At 48.9% G+C, this 13819-nt stretch overlaps 1 protein-coding gene across 1 annotated transcript in view; it reads right to left on the reverse strand.

Moving 5' to 3' along the window:
- The window catches only part of COL5A1 (collagen type V alpha 1 chain), a 105880-nt gene that overhangs the window by 38832 nt on the left and 53229 nt on the right, over nt 1-13819 (reverse strand). Inside the window, exons 18-27 of the mRNA XM_008642319.2 lie at nt 12508-12561; nt 11902-11955; nt 10526-10570; nt 7842-7895; nt 6376-6420; nt 5681-5734; nt 4895-4939; nt 3791-3844; nt 1501-1545; nt 445-498 (exon numbers count right to left, since the gene is read on the reverse strand). Of these exons, the coding sequence (XP_008640541.1) occupies nt 445-498; nt 1501-1545; nt 3791-3844; nt 4895-4939; nt 5681-5734; nt 6376-6420; nt 7842-7895; nt 10526-10570; nt 11902-11955; nt 12508-12561 (504 nt within the window). The remainder of the gene's footprint in view (nt 1-444; nt 499-1500; nt 1546-3790; nt 3845-4894; nt 4940-5680; nt 5735-6375; nt 6421-7841; nt 7896-10525; nt 10571-11901; nt 11956-12507; nt 12562-13819) is intronic.

The raw sequence follows: 13819 nt of genomic DNA on the forward strand, positions 1-13819 counted from the left end.
CGGGAATGAGCCAGGAGCTGGAATTCAATCCATGAAAAAGCACATGGCTGAGACACTCAAGCTCTGCCTAGCAAGGCTTGGGACCAGGAGCATGAAAAGCTAGCTTTGTGTTGGGAAAAGGCTGCTCTGGTTTATCAGCCTTGTAAAAGGCTGCACATTCTGGCTGGGATTTACTCTGGCTGCAAACTGGGAAGAATGGGAATGGGAGCGAGCCTTGCTCTCCCAGAATTACGAGGGAAATCTCTCCAAAGTGCTGAACTGGGGTTGTTGAGGAGCAGGGAATTTGTAATCCCCCATGGATAAAATGCTGGCCCAAGACTTGCTGGAGCAATAACTGCAGGTGGTCACTGAGGTGGCCCTGAGTGGACATCTGTGCCCACCAGCAGTGTCCAGCACAGGCTGGAGAACTCCAGTGAGATGGACACTGCTTCTCCATCTCCTTACCTTGACTCCACGTGGTCCTGGATAACCAATGGGGCCCTGAGGACCGGGGGGACCCTGAGGGGAACGAAATGCAAACAAGAAAAACACATCAGAAACCAGCACAAAGGTGCAGAGATAAGGAGGGGGTGTGGAAAACAAATTTCCTCTTTCCCACATGGGATAGGAATGGCAGCAGCCATCTGAAAATAGCCCAAAAGAGCCCCAAAGAGTCCAAAAGAGCTGCAGGAGCATCACCTGCAGCAGGTGTGGTGGGCTGAGCTGATGGCAAAGACCCATCCAAGAGGAAAAGGAGAATGACAAGAGTCAGGATGGCAAAAACTTGTTAGAAAGGGGATTTATACACCAGGGTGATGATTTGTGGTTTGGGTTGAAGAAAACCAGGGAGGAAGAACATGTTCTGCTGCCTCTCTGCTCCCAAACCACCCTGGTTTGCAGGAACAGCAGAACCAGTGATGATCTCGGAGAGGAGGGATCACCCCCAAAAAGGAAAGGTCGGAATTTTCAGCCTCCTGTGACACCAGTGGGACAAATCCAGCTGTGGTTGTGTCCAGCAGCACCAGCAGTCCTGGATGTCCATCCAGCTGGGCTGAGCTCTAAGCAGACACTTTGGACAAGTGCAATGTTTTCTGATGCTTGGGCTGCAGCCGGAATGCAGCTGGCAAATCTCCTGGACAGATGGACCAGTGCATAATTCAAGGGCTTTGGCCTCTGGCAATAATCTCAAATACATTGTTCAAGAGGGACTCTGAGAGGGAAGGGAAAAAAACCCTATTTTCTACATTCCCTGTGCCACAAAGGATATTTATTTGTGTCTGTCAAGAGCAAGCTTCCCTTCACAGGTTCTCATTGTGTGCTGGTCTGTGGAGCTCTGCTGGCCAGGAGAGCTGGGAGGAGCTCAGACCAGGAGAGACACCCAGACAGATCAAATCTGGGCTCAGCTGTTAAATTTAACTGGGTTTGTTTCTCAGCACCTCCCCTGCCCCACATCCCTGACTCCCCAGCCATCCCTGTGGAGATCCATCTCTTGGCAGAGCTGAGGGTTCTGTGGACACCTACCTGACTCCCCTTCTCTCCAGGAGGGCCTTCCTTGCCAGGATGACCCTATGGTTAAAAGAAACAAAGAGAATTTTGGGGTTTAGTGCACATTTAATGCTTTGGTAGCTGTGATTTATTTGTCAGAGAGCAGCTGCTCCCCAGGAAGCTCCTACTGACACAAGTGGCCCCCCTGAAGCCACCTCGCTTTTCCCAGAAGGAAAAGAGCAGCATTTGGATCCTTGGTGCTTTTCTACCTGGTTATTGCTAGTTTTACCCTTCACCACCTCCCAGCAGAGCAGCACGAAGCATTCTGGAAGATTCTTTGCACAGCAGAACACCTGGGTGAGTTCAGCAGCAAAGCAACAAAGGGGTTTTGCAGGTAGGAAAAAGAGATAGAATCCAGGTGGCAGGAAACTTGTGAAGGTCACAAGATGCCCAGACTGGTCAGAGCCCCTCATTAAGTTCCTAATCCCTGGAGTTCAGTCCCAGATCCCATGATGAGTGCTCAGCTAACCTGCATCCCTGTGAGACAGAGGCTGGCTGGAGGCTGGCCAGCATTCCTCTTGGGATTTGATGCTGAATAATTCAGCATCCCAGAGTTTCCAATGTGTTCTCATCAACAGCATTTAGAGCCTTTTGCTGGGGTCCCAGGCAGTAAAAATCAAAGTGTGAGTTGCCTCAGGTAGAGTTGGGAGGATCAGTGAGAAATGGGGGGAACCCAGCAAAAACAATACCCAGAGTATCAATGACCCCTAAAAGGGCACTCACTGCACACTCAAGGACTTTGATTTTTAAAGGATGATGGGAGCACCTCCAGCTGCTCTAAAGCCATTCTGCACTCACTGGTGTCTTCACTGAACTCTCTCCTTTAAATACGCACATTTCTTCTGATATAACAAACAAAACTCTGAGTGTCTCCCATCATCAGTTTCAGAACAGGAGTGTCAGACAAGCCAGACTCCCTAAACCAGGCTGGTTTAGTAAAGGAACAGAATGACAGCTGTCATTCCTACAGCAGCAAAATGGGGGAGAAAACTCGCATCTCAGTTTGTCCTGTGAGTTTAACAACACCAAGAGCACCAGGGCACAGAGGATCCATAAAACCACTCCTGCCTTCAGCTCCAGGATGAACCTGAAGCAGGATCTCAAAAGCTTTCGCCCACCCTGCACTAAATGTCCCCCTTTTCACCGTGCCCACCTCCCTGGCTGCTCCTGAGATCACAGATTGATGAGCAGCTCTCGCAGCAAGGCCCGCAGGGATTTTCAGGGCTTTTCCAAGACAGATTCCTATAAAAAGAACGCTTTTTGTCCTTGGAAAGAGCAGCCCAACCCCTCAAACGCTGCCCACCTGTGGGAAAGGTCCCTGTCCATGCACAGCCACTCTGCAGCTCCTCCACAGCCTCCAGGCTGCATAAAAATAAGAGTTTCTCCAGCAGAACCTCCCCGGAGGCTGCTGCAGGAATTTCCCATCAAAACCTACAGATTTAGAGATGTTCTGGGCTTTGCTGGAGCTGCTCTGTTGACTCAGCTAACAATTGTACGGATGTTCCAAGTGCCCTCCGTAGGAATGATAATCCCAGGGTGGGAAATGCAATTTTTCTTTCTTCTTTTTTTTTTTCTCCTCGGGTCGTGCTCTGCATTTACATTTGCAGCATGAAACAATTTTGCGGTTTTCATTCTTAAATGAAAGAATGAGATGGGTAAAAATGAGACTGGGTTGAAAGACCGGTGATCTTGTTGAGACTGATTTCCAGAGCGAGGAGCAAATGATGTTTAAAGAGGGATTAGAGAGGGGAAAAGGTGCGAGAACGGAACATTGACAGGTAATTTCCACCTGCTCTTATCACCCCTGTGCAGCAGCGCCCAGGGCGAGGCCAGGAGCGCCCCAGGCACGGCTGGGATGTGAATAAACACCCACAGGATCCTTCCCTGCCTCGGGGAGCTGCCAGCATCCAGAAAACACAGCAAGAGCGAGAAGAGTGGAAAGAGAGGCCTGGAGAGATGGTGAGAAGTACCCAGAGTGGGCAAAGCTGTGATGGGGCTTCCCAAACTGATCCCAGCCTGCAAGGAGAGTGAGAGCTGACCTTGCAGGGTGCGTTTTTTTTCCATATTCAACTCTCTTGATTTCCACATTAAACTGCCTTTATCCCAACCCATGACTTCTCTTGCTTTTACCCTTCCCGTTGCCTCCCTTTGAGCCGTGAGGGGCTCAAATCACAACCTGGGCTCCCATTTCCCAAGGCCAGGGGCCATTCCAGGCTGGGTGGATGCAGGATCAGCCCTGGCAGGGCAGCAGGAGAGGAGCACTTACCGGGGGCCCATCAGCACCAGGCATGCCAGGGAGGCCAGGTTTGCCCAGCGGGCCCTAAAAGCAAACAGAAAAATCAATCAGAGCCTCCTCCAGAGCATCAGAGGATAGGGATTTTCAGCCCCATTTCCTGCTTTTCCCAGCTGTGAGAGATGGAGAAACTGCCCCAGTTTGTAAGGAATCCGTGTATTTCTGTGGGCAGAGCTGTTCCAGCACCCCAGGATGCTGCAGTGCCCGTGCTGGCACCTCACACACAGCCAGGATGCAGCAATGAGAGCTGCACAGGAGCTCGAGGCACCACATCCTGCCAAACACCCAGGATAATGCACAGCTGCGTGAGGACAAGGTGGAGGGTATCAAACTATGGGGTCACAGGGCAAAGAAATGCCCATTTTTGGGTGAAAAACAACAAAGGAGAGGAGCTGCCCCGGCTGACTGGACTTGCTGCTCTAACACTGCTCAGTGAGCACCTTTTAATTAGCAACTGCTGATTTCTCACACATCAGGAAGTGCCACTTATCTGGCAGAGCTGTCAGTGTGCTCCTTCACAGGGGGATTATTTGATAATCCCACTCCAAACAAGCAGGAGGGGACACCCAGGGACACACACAGTGTCCCTGCTCAGTGCGAGCTGAGCAAACCCTGAACGACCCCTCTGAGGGAGAAACTTCTCCTCCTTTAAATCCTGCTGGTCCCAGGGCTGCTGGGGGAAACTTCTCCTCTTTTAAATCCTGCTGGTTCGAGGCCAGCACCAGTCCCACATCAACAGCCAGAAAATCAGAGAGGCAGAGGGAGGGGATCCATGAGCTCTTCCCATTATCATCCCACTCAGACTCCCAAAACCCATGGAAAAAGAACAATTTTCAATCCTCCCCTCATGTTTTACCATAGGCTGCCTTCAAAATGTTTCTCCTCAGAGGGGAAATGAATGCAAATATGATGAATTAGAGGTAAACCAAGCTGGCTTGATCTCTGCTCTGTCTGGAATGAGAGGCATTAGACTTTCATGGCCACGGCTGCAAACAGATGTTGCACATGGGGCAAAGGAGCAGCTGAAGGAGCAAAATGTAAATCCATGGCTGAGGCCAGAGCTGAATTTAAACTCACTTTCTCTCCTGGGGGACCGATGGCACCTTGTGGACCTGGAAGACCCTGTGAAAAGCCAAAAAAAAAAAAAAAAAAAAAAAAATTCCTTAGGAAATTTTGTAATTCTGATGTTAGAAGTACAACAAATCTGTTTTTTCCTCTAGATCAGGCAGAACTTAAAACATCAAGGCAATATTGTATACTAAATTGATGGAATAAAAAGCCCACCAAAAAAAAAAAAAAAAAAAAAAAAAAAAAAAAAAAATTAGGGTCATTAAGGAACGAGTCATTCCTTCCAAATGCACCTTGGCAGAGTCTCAGCTGAGCATTATTTTAGTGCCTGTGAGGGCTGGGGACTTCCCCAGCTCCATTCATTCCCAAAATGTTTTGTGAGGGGCAAGAAAATGTCCTTTTAGCTCTGGAGAGCTGCACGGGCTGTGGGCAGCCAGGCTTGGCCCAGGAGGGAAACAGGGATGCTCTGAGGAGCAGGATTCCCTGAGAGCCATGGGAAAGGCCTGGATATCTGGCTCTGGAGCAACTGGACAGTGGGATGGATGCCAAACATCAGCCAAGGTGTGACTTGGCCAAAGAGACTCCTAGAGCAGTTCTGGCTTTGCCACAGCCAGGTGAGAACTGGGGGATCCGACACTGGGAGTGTTTTCAGGAAGATTTTGGAGCAGCAAAATCTCCTCGAGCCAATTCCCAGCAAATCTCTCAAATTGCTGCTCCCATTTCTGGCAGGGGAGAGAGGCTGGTGCTGAATTCCACCCCTTTTTCCCACCTGTGAAGAAGGAGATTTGTTCTTACCTGAGCCCCTGGGTTCCCCTGCTGTCCTGGGGGGCCTGGCTCGCCCTGAGGGCCCTGTGAGGAGACAAGGGCAGGGGTGAAGGTGGGAAAGGCGAGATGGAGCTGGAACCACAATTCCTGAATATTCCCCAGCCATATCCCTGTATTCCCACTGCCTGGACACACCTGAGCTGGATCCACACCCTCCCACAGCACCCTGAACCCTCTGTGACCTTCTCCCAGTAACCAAGAGCTCCTGGAAATGGCTTTTCCAAATGGGATAAGGGAGGGGGAAGTCACTCCAAGGCACACTGACTCCTATCCAAGCATTTCCAGCCCACAGGAGCTGAGCAAAGCTCTAACACCACCTGGCTCTGCATTTCTTCTCCAGGGAATCCATCCCCTCCCCTCCATCCAAGGCCCAGAGAAACTTTTTCCTTCTCAGTTAAATGCCTCTGGTTTGATACTCATTAGCCCAGCATGCAACTCAACGAAAATGTTTCATCTTTCACGGAGAAATAATGTGTAATTCCATCAGAAATTACAATAAATTAACATCCATTTGCTGCAGGACGATGTTCCTGGTGCTTTTCACAGGCTTTGATAGGAATCCAGACCAGGCTAAAAAGCAATTAGCAAACCTAATCCAGCAGAATTTCACATGTTGCTGTATAGAATATCTGAACTGCCTGTAAAAATTTGCAGGGAGAACTTACCACATTCCCTTTGGGACCTGTTTGTCCATCCATGCCAGCCACACCCTTGGAAAGGATTTAAAAAACAGCAGCAGTGAGAAAATACCTCATTATTTCACACCACAAAAGCAGGGGAAATGGCCATAAAAATAATAAAAAAAGCAAGAAACCCCTTGGATCATGTGGAAAGGGAACAATTTCCTAGAGGTGTTTGGTAAAGCAGCCAATTCCATGAATCCAGGTGGATTTTTTAAAGTCATTTCAGTGCTTTCCCCTTTGGTTTCACCTGCCTGCGAGGCACAATCAGCACCAGGCTGAGGAAATCCTGGCTGGATTGCATCCCACAGCAAGCAGGCACGGAATGGCAAAGGAAAACAGGGAAAAACACGTGGCTTGGGATGCAGGCAGGTAAAAGTGACAGGGCTGTGCTGCCTCGTGCCAAAAAACTGGGGGTCAAACACTCCCTGAGCACCTTCACTGAGGGGGGAACATGGAGATGTCCCCCTGCTGCCATTTCAGAATCATGGGATTGTTAAGGTTGGAAAATAAAATCACCAAACCCAGCATTAACCCAGCACCATGTTTGCCACCAAACCACGTCCCCAGGTGCCACATCCACGTGGGGTTGGAACACTTCCATGGATGGTGACTCCACCATTCCCTGGGCACTGCTTGGCAACTCTTTCCAGGAAGAAATTGTTCCTAATACCCACCCTAAACCTCCGCCCTGGCACAACTTGGGGCCTTTTCCTCTCATCTTGTTGCTTGGGAGAAGAGACTGGCCCTCCTCACCACAACCTCCTGCCAGGGATTTGTAGAGAATAAGAATTCCCTGAGCCTCCTTTTCTCCAGGTTCTGCTGGGATCTGTGTGGAACATCCCATCTGTGGGAGATGAGACAGTTTGGGAACAAATCCCGAGTTCAATTCCTCCTCATTAAATTCCAGCAGCACCAGGAACTCACAGCAAAGGTGTCTTCACATCCCAGGAGGGGTGAAGGGCCACAAAATGTTCCCCATTAAACACTGACCCCTTTAGCTTTAGGGTTGGGTTTTAAGGTCTGGGATTCAAGCCAGCAGCAGTGATTTAGGGAGAGCCCCTGCATCAGCACTTCCAGGGATGAGGTCTCCTGAATAAAATCCCACATGCTCCAGCCTCAGCTCTGGTCTGGAATATGAAGGAACTGCTTCAGAGCCCTCGGGCAGGAGTTAATAGCAAAGGCACTGTGTTAATAACTCTCATTCCTCCCTCCCAGCCTGAGCAAGGCATTAATATTTACTCAGGTGGGGCAAATCTGCTGCTGCTGTGACTGGACGTGACACCACTGAAAATGGGGGAGAAGACAGACTCTGAGCCATGATTTTTTTGTTTGGGATACCACTGCTTTTCATTGCCCACATGTGGGAAATTATGCAGCTGGATGATCTGCTGGAATGGCTGAGGGGGTTTTGGTCTGGGAGGCTCTGGGGAGGGGAGCAGGGAACTCACCGGTGGCCCCGGGGGTCCTGGGGGTCCCTTGGGGCCCAGCAGTCCTCGGGGTCCCTGTGGGGGGAAAAAACAGGGTTAGAATTCCCAATGTTCTCCCAGCACTGATCAGGAGGAGCAGCACGCTGGACACGGACACAGCAGGGCTGGGAAGGACCTTGCTGGTGCTGCAGCAGCTCCCCTGAGTTACACACTGGGAGAGAAATCCCCTGGGCACAGATCCTTGTGTTATAAAGCTAAATAATATGGGCACAGCCATTTATGCCTTGGATTGGAACAAATTCCCCTGGAACCAATTTTTCTTTATAAATTTAATCCTATTCCTGGATTATTCCCACACAAGGATGCAAAACTCTTTGCAGCCAAGTCATTCCAGCAGGGAAAGTTACGAAGGATGACCTGATAACACCAATGGATCATCCCAAAAATCTCTCCAGACTGAGCTTTTTTCATGGACAATCCACACAACTCAGCAAGGCTGGGAAAGGTTTCCAGCCCGCAGCGTAAATGTACATTTTTAAGGGCATTTGGTCATCCAGCATTAACAGGTCAGGACTTCTGCTCTCCTGGTGTTTTCCTTCCATTCCTAGAATTTAACCTGGCATTGTCTTCAGGAAAATTGGTGGGATTGGAGCACCACATCGAGTAAGGAAAACGCAGCAGGAGGATTTGTATTCCTGCAGCGGGAATTTTTGCAAATGCCATCCCAGCCCCTGCTGTGCCTGGAGCCTTCAGCGGGGTTTGGAGTGGAAGGAAAGGGGTGGGATCTGTGAGCACTCCCTGAGAGCTCAGCTTTTAATCCCAGGCCCTTCCTGAAATGAGGGGAACACAGGGAATTTGTATGGATGGAGCTCCTTCCCTGCCATGGAGGAGAATCGTTCTTGATTGATGGGCACTTTTATCTGTCTGCCCAAATATTGCACAGCCCCCTTTTTACGATGCAGAGAAGGCTGAGGAATTAAAATGAAATGTTACAGGGTGAAATTGAGACATTAACGAAATGTCTCATCTTGGAGGTCGTGGGGATTTTGATGCTGCAAAAAAATTTGCTGTTTCCAGCAAAAACTGGATGAATCCAAAGGTCTCTCCCAGCCACTGGAGACCTCCTAAGATAAAGCCCTGCATGAATCCCAGAGCAGAAACTCCACTGGTGAGGGCAACTGGGAGGAAAGTGGAGCAGGATGGAGGGAAACCCATTCTGAAGCCTCACCACTGGTTTCAGCCACATTTGGAGTGATCCTTTTGTGGCTGAGGGCAGAGAAGACAAACCCCCAGCTTTAGGGTGTGTATATTCACAGCAAAATTCCCTGTAATGCAGCTGAATCCTTTATCCTGGCCAGCCCAGAGATTTTGACTCCTGCTGCTGAAATAAAAACCAACTTCCCTGTGTGTGTTATCCTCATTTGAGCTCCTCTTTTGTTGCTCTGTTACCTGAGCACATAAACGCTTTTAGGAAGTTAATAAGCCATAAGTTATTGCTTGGACATGTGCTAAGGAGATAGCTGAGTTGATTAATCTTTCCCAGAAGTTAATCAGACATTTTGTCTATAATTTAGTTCCAGTGAGTCTGTAAATGCCAACCCTTCCCTGTCTCCCATGAACTGTGTCCAACAATTCCCATCAATTACTCTCGGGCCACCACGCTGGGCCTTAGCACAACCAAATCAGACATTTTGAAAGGAAATGACAGATAATGTTCTTTTCATAACAAGGGAAATGCATTCGGGGTGAAATCAGCAGCCAGCAACTGCACCACACACAGAAATCCACAGCCAGTCACAAGCAGAGTTTGCCAATTAAAAAAATACTCAGTATTAGGGGGAAAAATGCTTTTTCAGAGTATTTAACTGACAACCCAACTATTTGTTGGGGTTTTTTTTTTTTTTCAGTGGGATTCTCCTTGAAAGCATTCCTTTGGGTTGATCTGAAGAATTTGTCCAACACCACTAAGATCTCCTCCATCCTTACTGACACCAGGAATTCCCAGCTCCTGCTGCAGCTGCTCCGCAGCACGTGGGGTCCAAACACTGACAAAGTGCAGATTTAGGAAGTTTTGTGCACTGGGAACAGAATACTGACCCCACTGAGGTCAGATGTAAAAGTTTCCTTGAGTTCAATCCTGCCAGGATTTCATCCTGAGGTTTAAAAGGAGTCACTGACACTGCACAGGACAAAGTGTGTGGGAACTGGGTGGTGAAGCTGCCACTGCCCCGAGATAAATCTCTTTTCTCACTGGAATTTGCTATGAACACTCACAGAAACTGTATTTTCTATCCATTGACCACACCTAATTTCTACCCAGCCTGATTACCTCAACCCCAAACCAGGGAGAGGGATACAGGCAGGAAAAGCATGAGATTAATCTAAGCCAAGCTTTACATTTAGAGTTAGGATTTTTCTGAGCAAACAATCAGTCAGAATTTTTTTCATTGAAAATCCCCCAAACTCACAAAAAACCAATCAAAGAAGTGAACAAGCCCCCCCCTCACATTTGTGGGAGGTGTCTTAGTGAAAATAAGCAAAGCAGAGTTGTTACAGCACAGACACTCAAATTGTTCATGTGGAGCTTCACGATGAGTTCAATCCCTGCACGATCTCAGGGAAAGCTGCCCCACGAGACCCTAAAAACACCTTTTCCATACCAAATCCATGCCCCAGAGGAGAAGCCAAAGGAAAGGGATACTCACAGGTTCTCCAGGGAGACCTCTGGGTCCAACTTCTCCATCATCTCCCTGGGCAGCAGCAGAGGCACGGGGAGAAGCAGCGAGAGACAGAAAAAAACCCCAGTTTTAGTTCAGTCACCTCACAGGGGTTTTGTCCTATTTAATAATATTCACACAGAAAAGCAGCTTCCCTGGAGGACTGACAGGGTTTCCATGCCCAAGGAACATCCTGGAAGCCTGGGGACTAAATCTGAGTTTACCAGGGACTAGAAAGGCCCTAAAAATACTTAAAGAATTTCCGTCTGATGTTTGGAAAGATGGATTTTGCCACCAGACAAGGGCTTGTAGACACAACTCAGGGCAGGTGAGACAACAAGCAGAAGATTTAACACCAAACCAAACATCAAAGCAGGGTGGGAATGGGATTTAGCCAAATAGAGCTCCTCAGATAAACCTCAGGCAGCAAAGGGATAATTCGTCATCCCTCCTCTCCCGTATCCTGCTGGATACCCCAAAACCATCAACTGGTGCTTCCCCTGAGCTGCTTTTAAATCACCCCAAACCTGAGGCTCCCTCTTAGGAAATCAATCCTTGTAAACCTTCCTCCTCTGTTGATAAATCCATGCTCTTCTCCCCAGTTCTGCCCTCCCTGCACACCTGGAACTGTTTCTTTTTCCCTTTGGGATTCAAGTTCTGACTCTCCTCCTTCCCCCTCCAGCCACGGCTTTGCTCTGCTCTATCTCAAAGCACTTTACAGCCACAACTAATTAAACTAATTAATGCTGCCCAGCCTGTGGTGAGGAAAGTGTGATTATCTGAGCTTGGCAGGGGAAACTAACAGCCCAAGGTGGGGAAAAACCATCGTGGAAGGGGATTAGAGCCTGGGAGATCCACACTGGCTCCTCGGGTTGAACCACGCACCCGTGGGTTCAGCATTTCCAACCTCTGCCCTTAAACCAGAGCTGCAATCACTTAGTCTGGGCTTTGCTAAACTCCTTCCATTATTGACTGCAGGAGAAGTGAACAATTTAGTCTTTGATTCCCACCTCTGTCGGGAATTTCTGCTCCCCAAATCTCGCTGCAGTTCTCTGGATTTCAGAAAATCAGAAGCGATGATTCGCTCAACAAAAGGAAGAACGTTTTTCTTGTGCTATTTTTTTTTTTTTTCTTTTAACAAAACCTGACTTTCCTGACCAGATCTTTAAAGCCAAATTCTTCTTTCCACTTCCACTCCCACCTCCTTGTTCCCCTGCTTCCCTCCCCGGGAAGGCACAAGGACTGGGAGCAGCCACCGTGAGCTGGCAGCTCCTGGCACGCCTCTGCCTGACACTGCATCTGCTTCTTGTTTCCAGGGGTTCCTTAGGAATTCCGAGGGCTGCTGAATCCACAGGCAGACTTACCCTCTCCCCATCCTCTCCAGGAGCCCCCGGGGGGCCGTGGGGGCCTGGCTCACCCTGTAAAAAAAGGGCAGAAAACGCTTCAGAGAAGGTGCAGACGCTCTGGCAATGGAAACCCTCAGGGAACGGTGATGAACCGAGGCATGGATTTGATTTTTCTGTCTGTGCTGGAGGTCCCTGTGCCCTCACAGCTGTCTCTCTCTCTGCTCCAGGGAGGGGAGGGTCATCCAGCCTGCCAAAATAACCACCTTCTCCCATTTTTTTCCCCTACTGCTTAATTATAAAGCAAAGAGATTGAACCCGCTGTAATTTCAGGCAATTTCCACCCCCAATGCACCATCTAACAGCAGGTTTTGCCTCTTGCCTTGTTTTTTAAGGCTGCATTGTGTTAAGGCAATTTTTTCCTCCCCATTCCCATTTGGAGCAGTCCCAGACGGATCTTGCAGCTCCCTGGGATGTGGATGTTGGGAGGGTGCTGTGACATCCCACAGGCTCTTAGGGACACTCATCCCCTCCTCATGGCACCGCAGTGCCCATCCCAGTCCCTCCCAGCCACCTCCTCCTTCCAAGGTTTCATCCCAGCCAGAAAAAAAGTGGGAGAAAACTCACCCTGTTTCCCTTCTCACCAGGCAAACCAGCCAAGCCATCAAACCCCCGGTCACCCTGGAAGAAAAACCAGTTTAGAACACATTTCTACCCGTATTTGAATCCTCTTCCCATTTGTTTCCTTTCTGTGTCAAGGAGGAATCGATTTTCCCCCTCAGACATTCAGCCTTCACCTTCCATCAGACTGGGGATGATCTCAAAGTTATAGAGTAAAACAAGGATTAAAAAAAAACCCAAAACCGCCTCAAAGTCATTTGGAGTTAAACTCTTCCCTCTTCCCCCAGTTTTCAATGCTTTTCCATGTGGATTTCAGAGTTTCTCTGGGTGATTTTTTCATCTCCCTTGTGGGCAGGTTCTCCTAATCCAATTATTTATTTCGTTGTAATTCCATGGAATAACAGACTGCAACGAGCAAACTGTGGTAACCCCACACCTGCCAACAGGTCCCCTGAGCTTTCCCACCATCCCATACATCCTTTTTAACCCTCAGAGGAAAGAAACAGAGAGAGAAATAAATTCTGGACTGTATCTTAATGAAACTAGGACAGGAAGGAGCTGCTTCCTAAATACCACAACTCCTTGGAGAAGAGAGGACACAGAGGGGTTTGTATATCCTGGGTGACTCCCAGTGCCCAGGGAGGGGCAAGGAGCAAAACCCAGGAGCCAGAAAAGCCCCTTTTCCCTGGAAAGGAGTGAACCACACGTGTTTTGAATCACTAAAACAGCACCAGCTCCTCCCTTTCACAGTTCCCTTATCTCGCAGTGATTCGAGCACCAGGGTCTCCGGCAGCCCTCTCCTTCTGGCAGGTCCCAGAGCATCTCCCTGCCTGTGCTCACAGCAAATTCCTTCCTCCTTCCCCGGCAGCCCCTCCTCGGAGGGCACAGGCTCATTAGAGCACTTTGCTGGATAAATGATTTGTGGTCTCCGGTCTCTGCATCAAATCCCCCCCCCCCATCCATTGCAGCCTTAAGTATCCCCGTAACAAAGTGCTTAAACCTTCTAAGGCACCATTCCCTGGGAAACTTCCCCTGCATTCCATTTCCAGCAGAGCAGCATCTTTGCTGCTTGGTAATTCCAACAGATCGCAGCGGAATGAAGGGGGTTTGTCTCCAACAAAAAACTACAGGGGGATTAAAATTCCTCACCACGCCTCCTCCACTTCCTCACCCTGTCAATAGGTGGGGTTTTGGTGGTTCTGTTCTAGAGTCTTTCCAGCCCCTTGTTCATGTTTGTTTCTGGTAATTGGGATTCTGAAGTATTTGTTCTACAAGTGCAGCATATTTCATCCAGCAATTAAAAAAAGGGGTATTAGAA

Source organism: Corvus brachyrhynchos, unplaced genomic scaffold, assembly GCF_000691975.1.
Source record: "Corvus brachyrhynchos isolate BGI_N302 unplaced genomic scaffold, ASM69197v1 scaffold59, whole genome shotgun sequence".
Lineage (NCBI taxonomy): Eukaryota > Metazoa > Chordata > Aves > Passeriformes > Corvidae > Corvus > Corvus brachyrhynchos.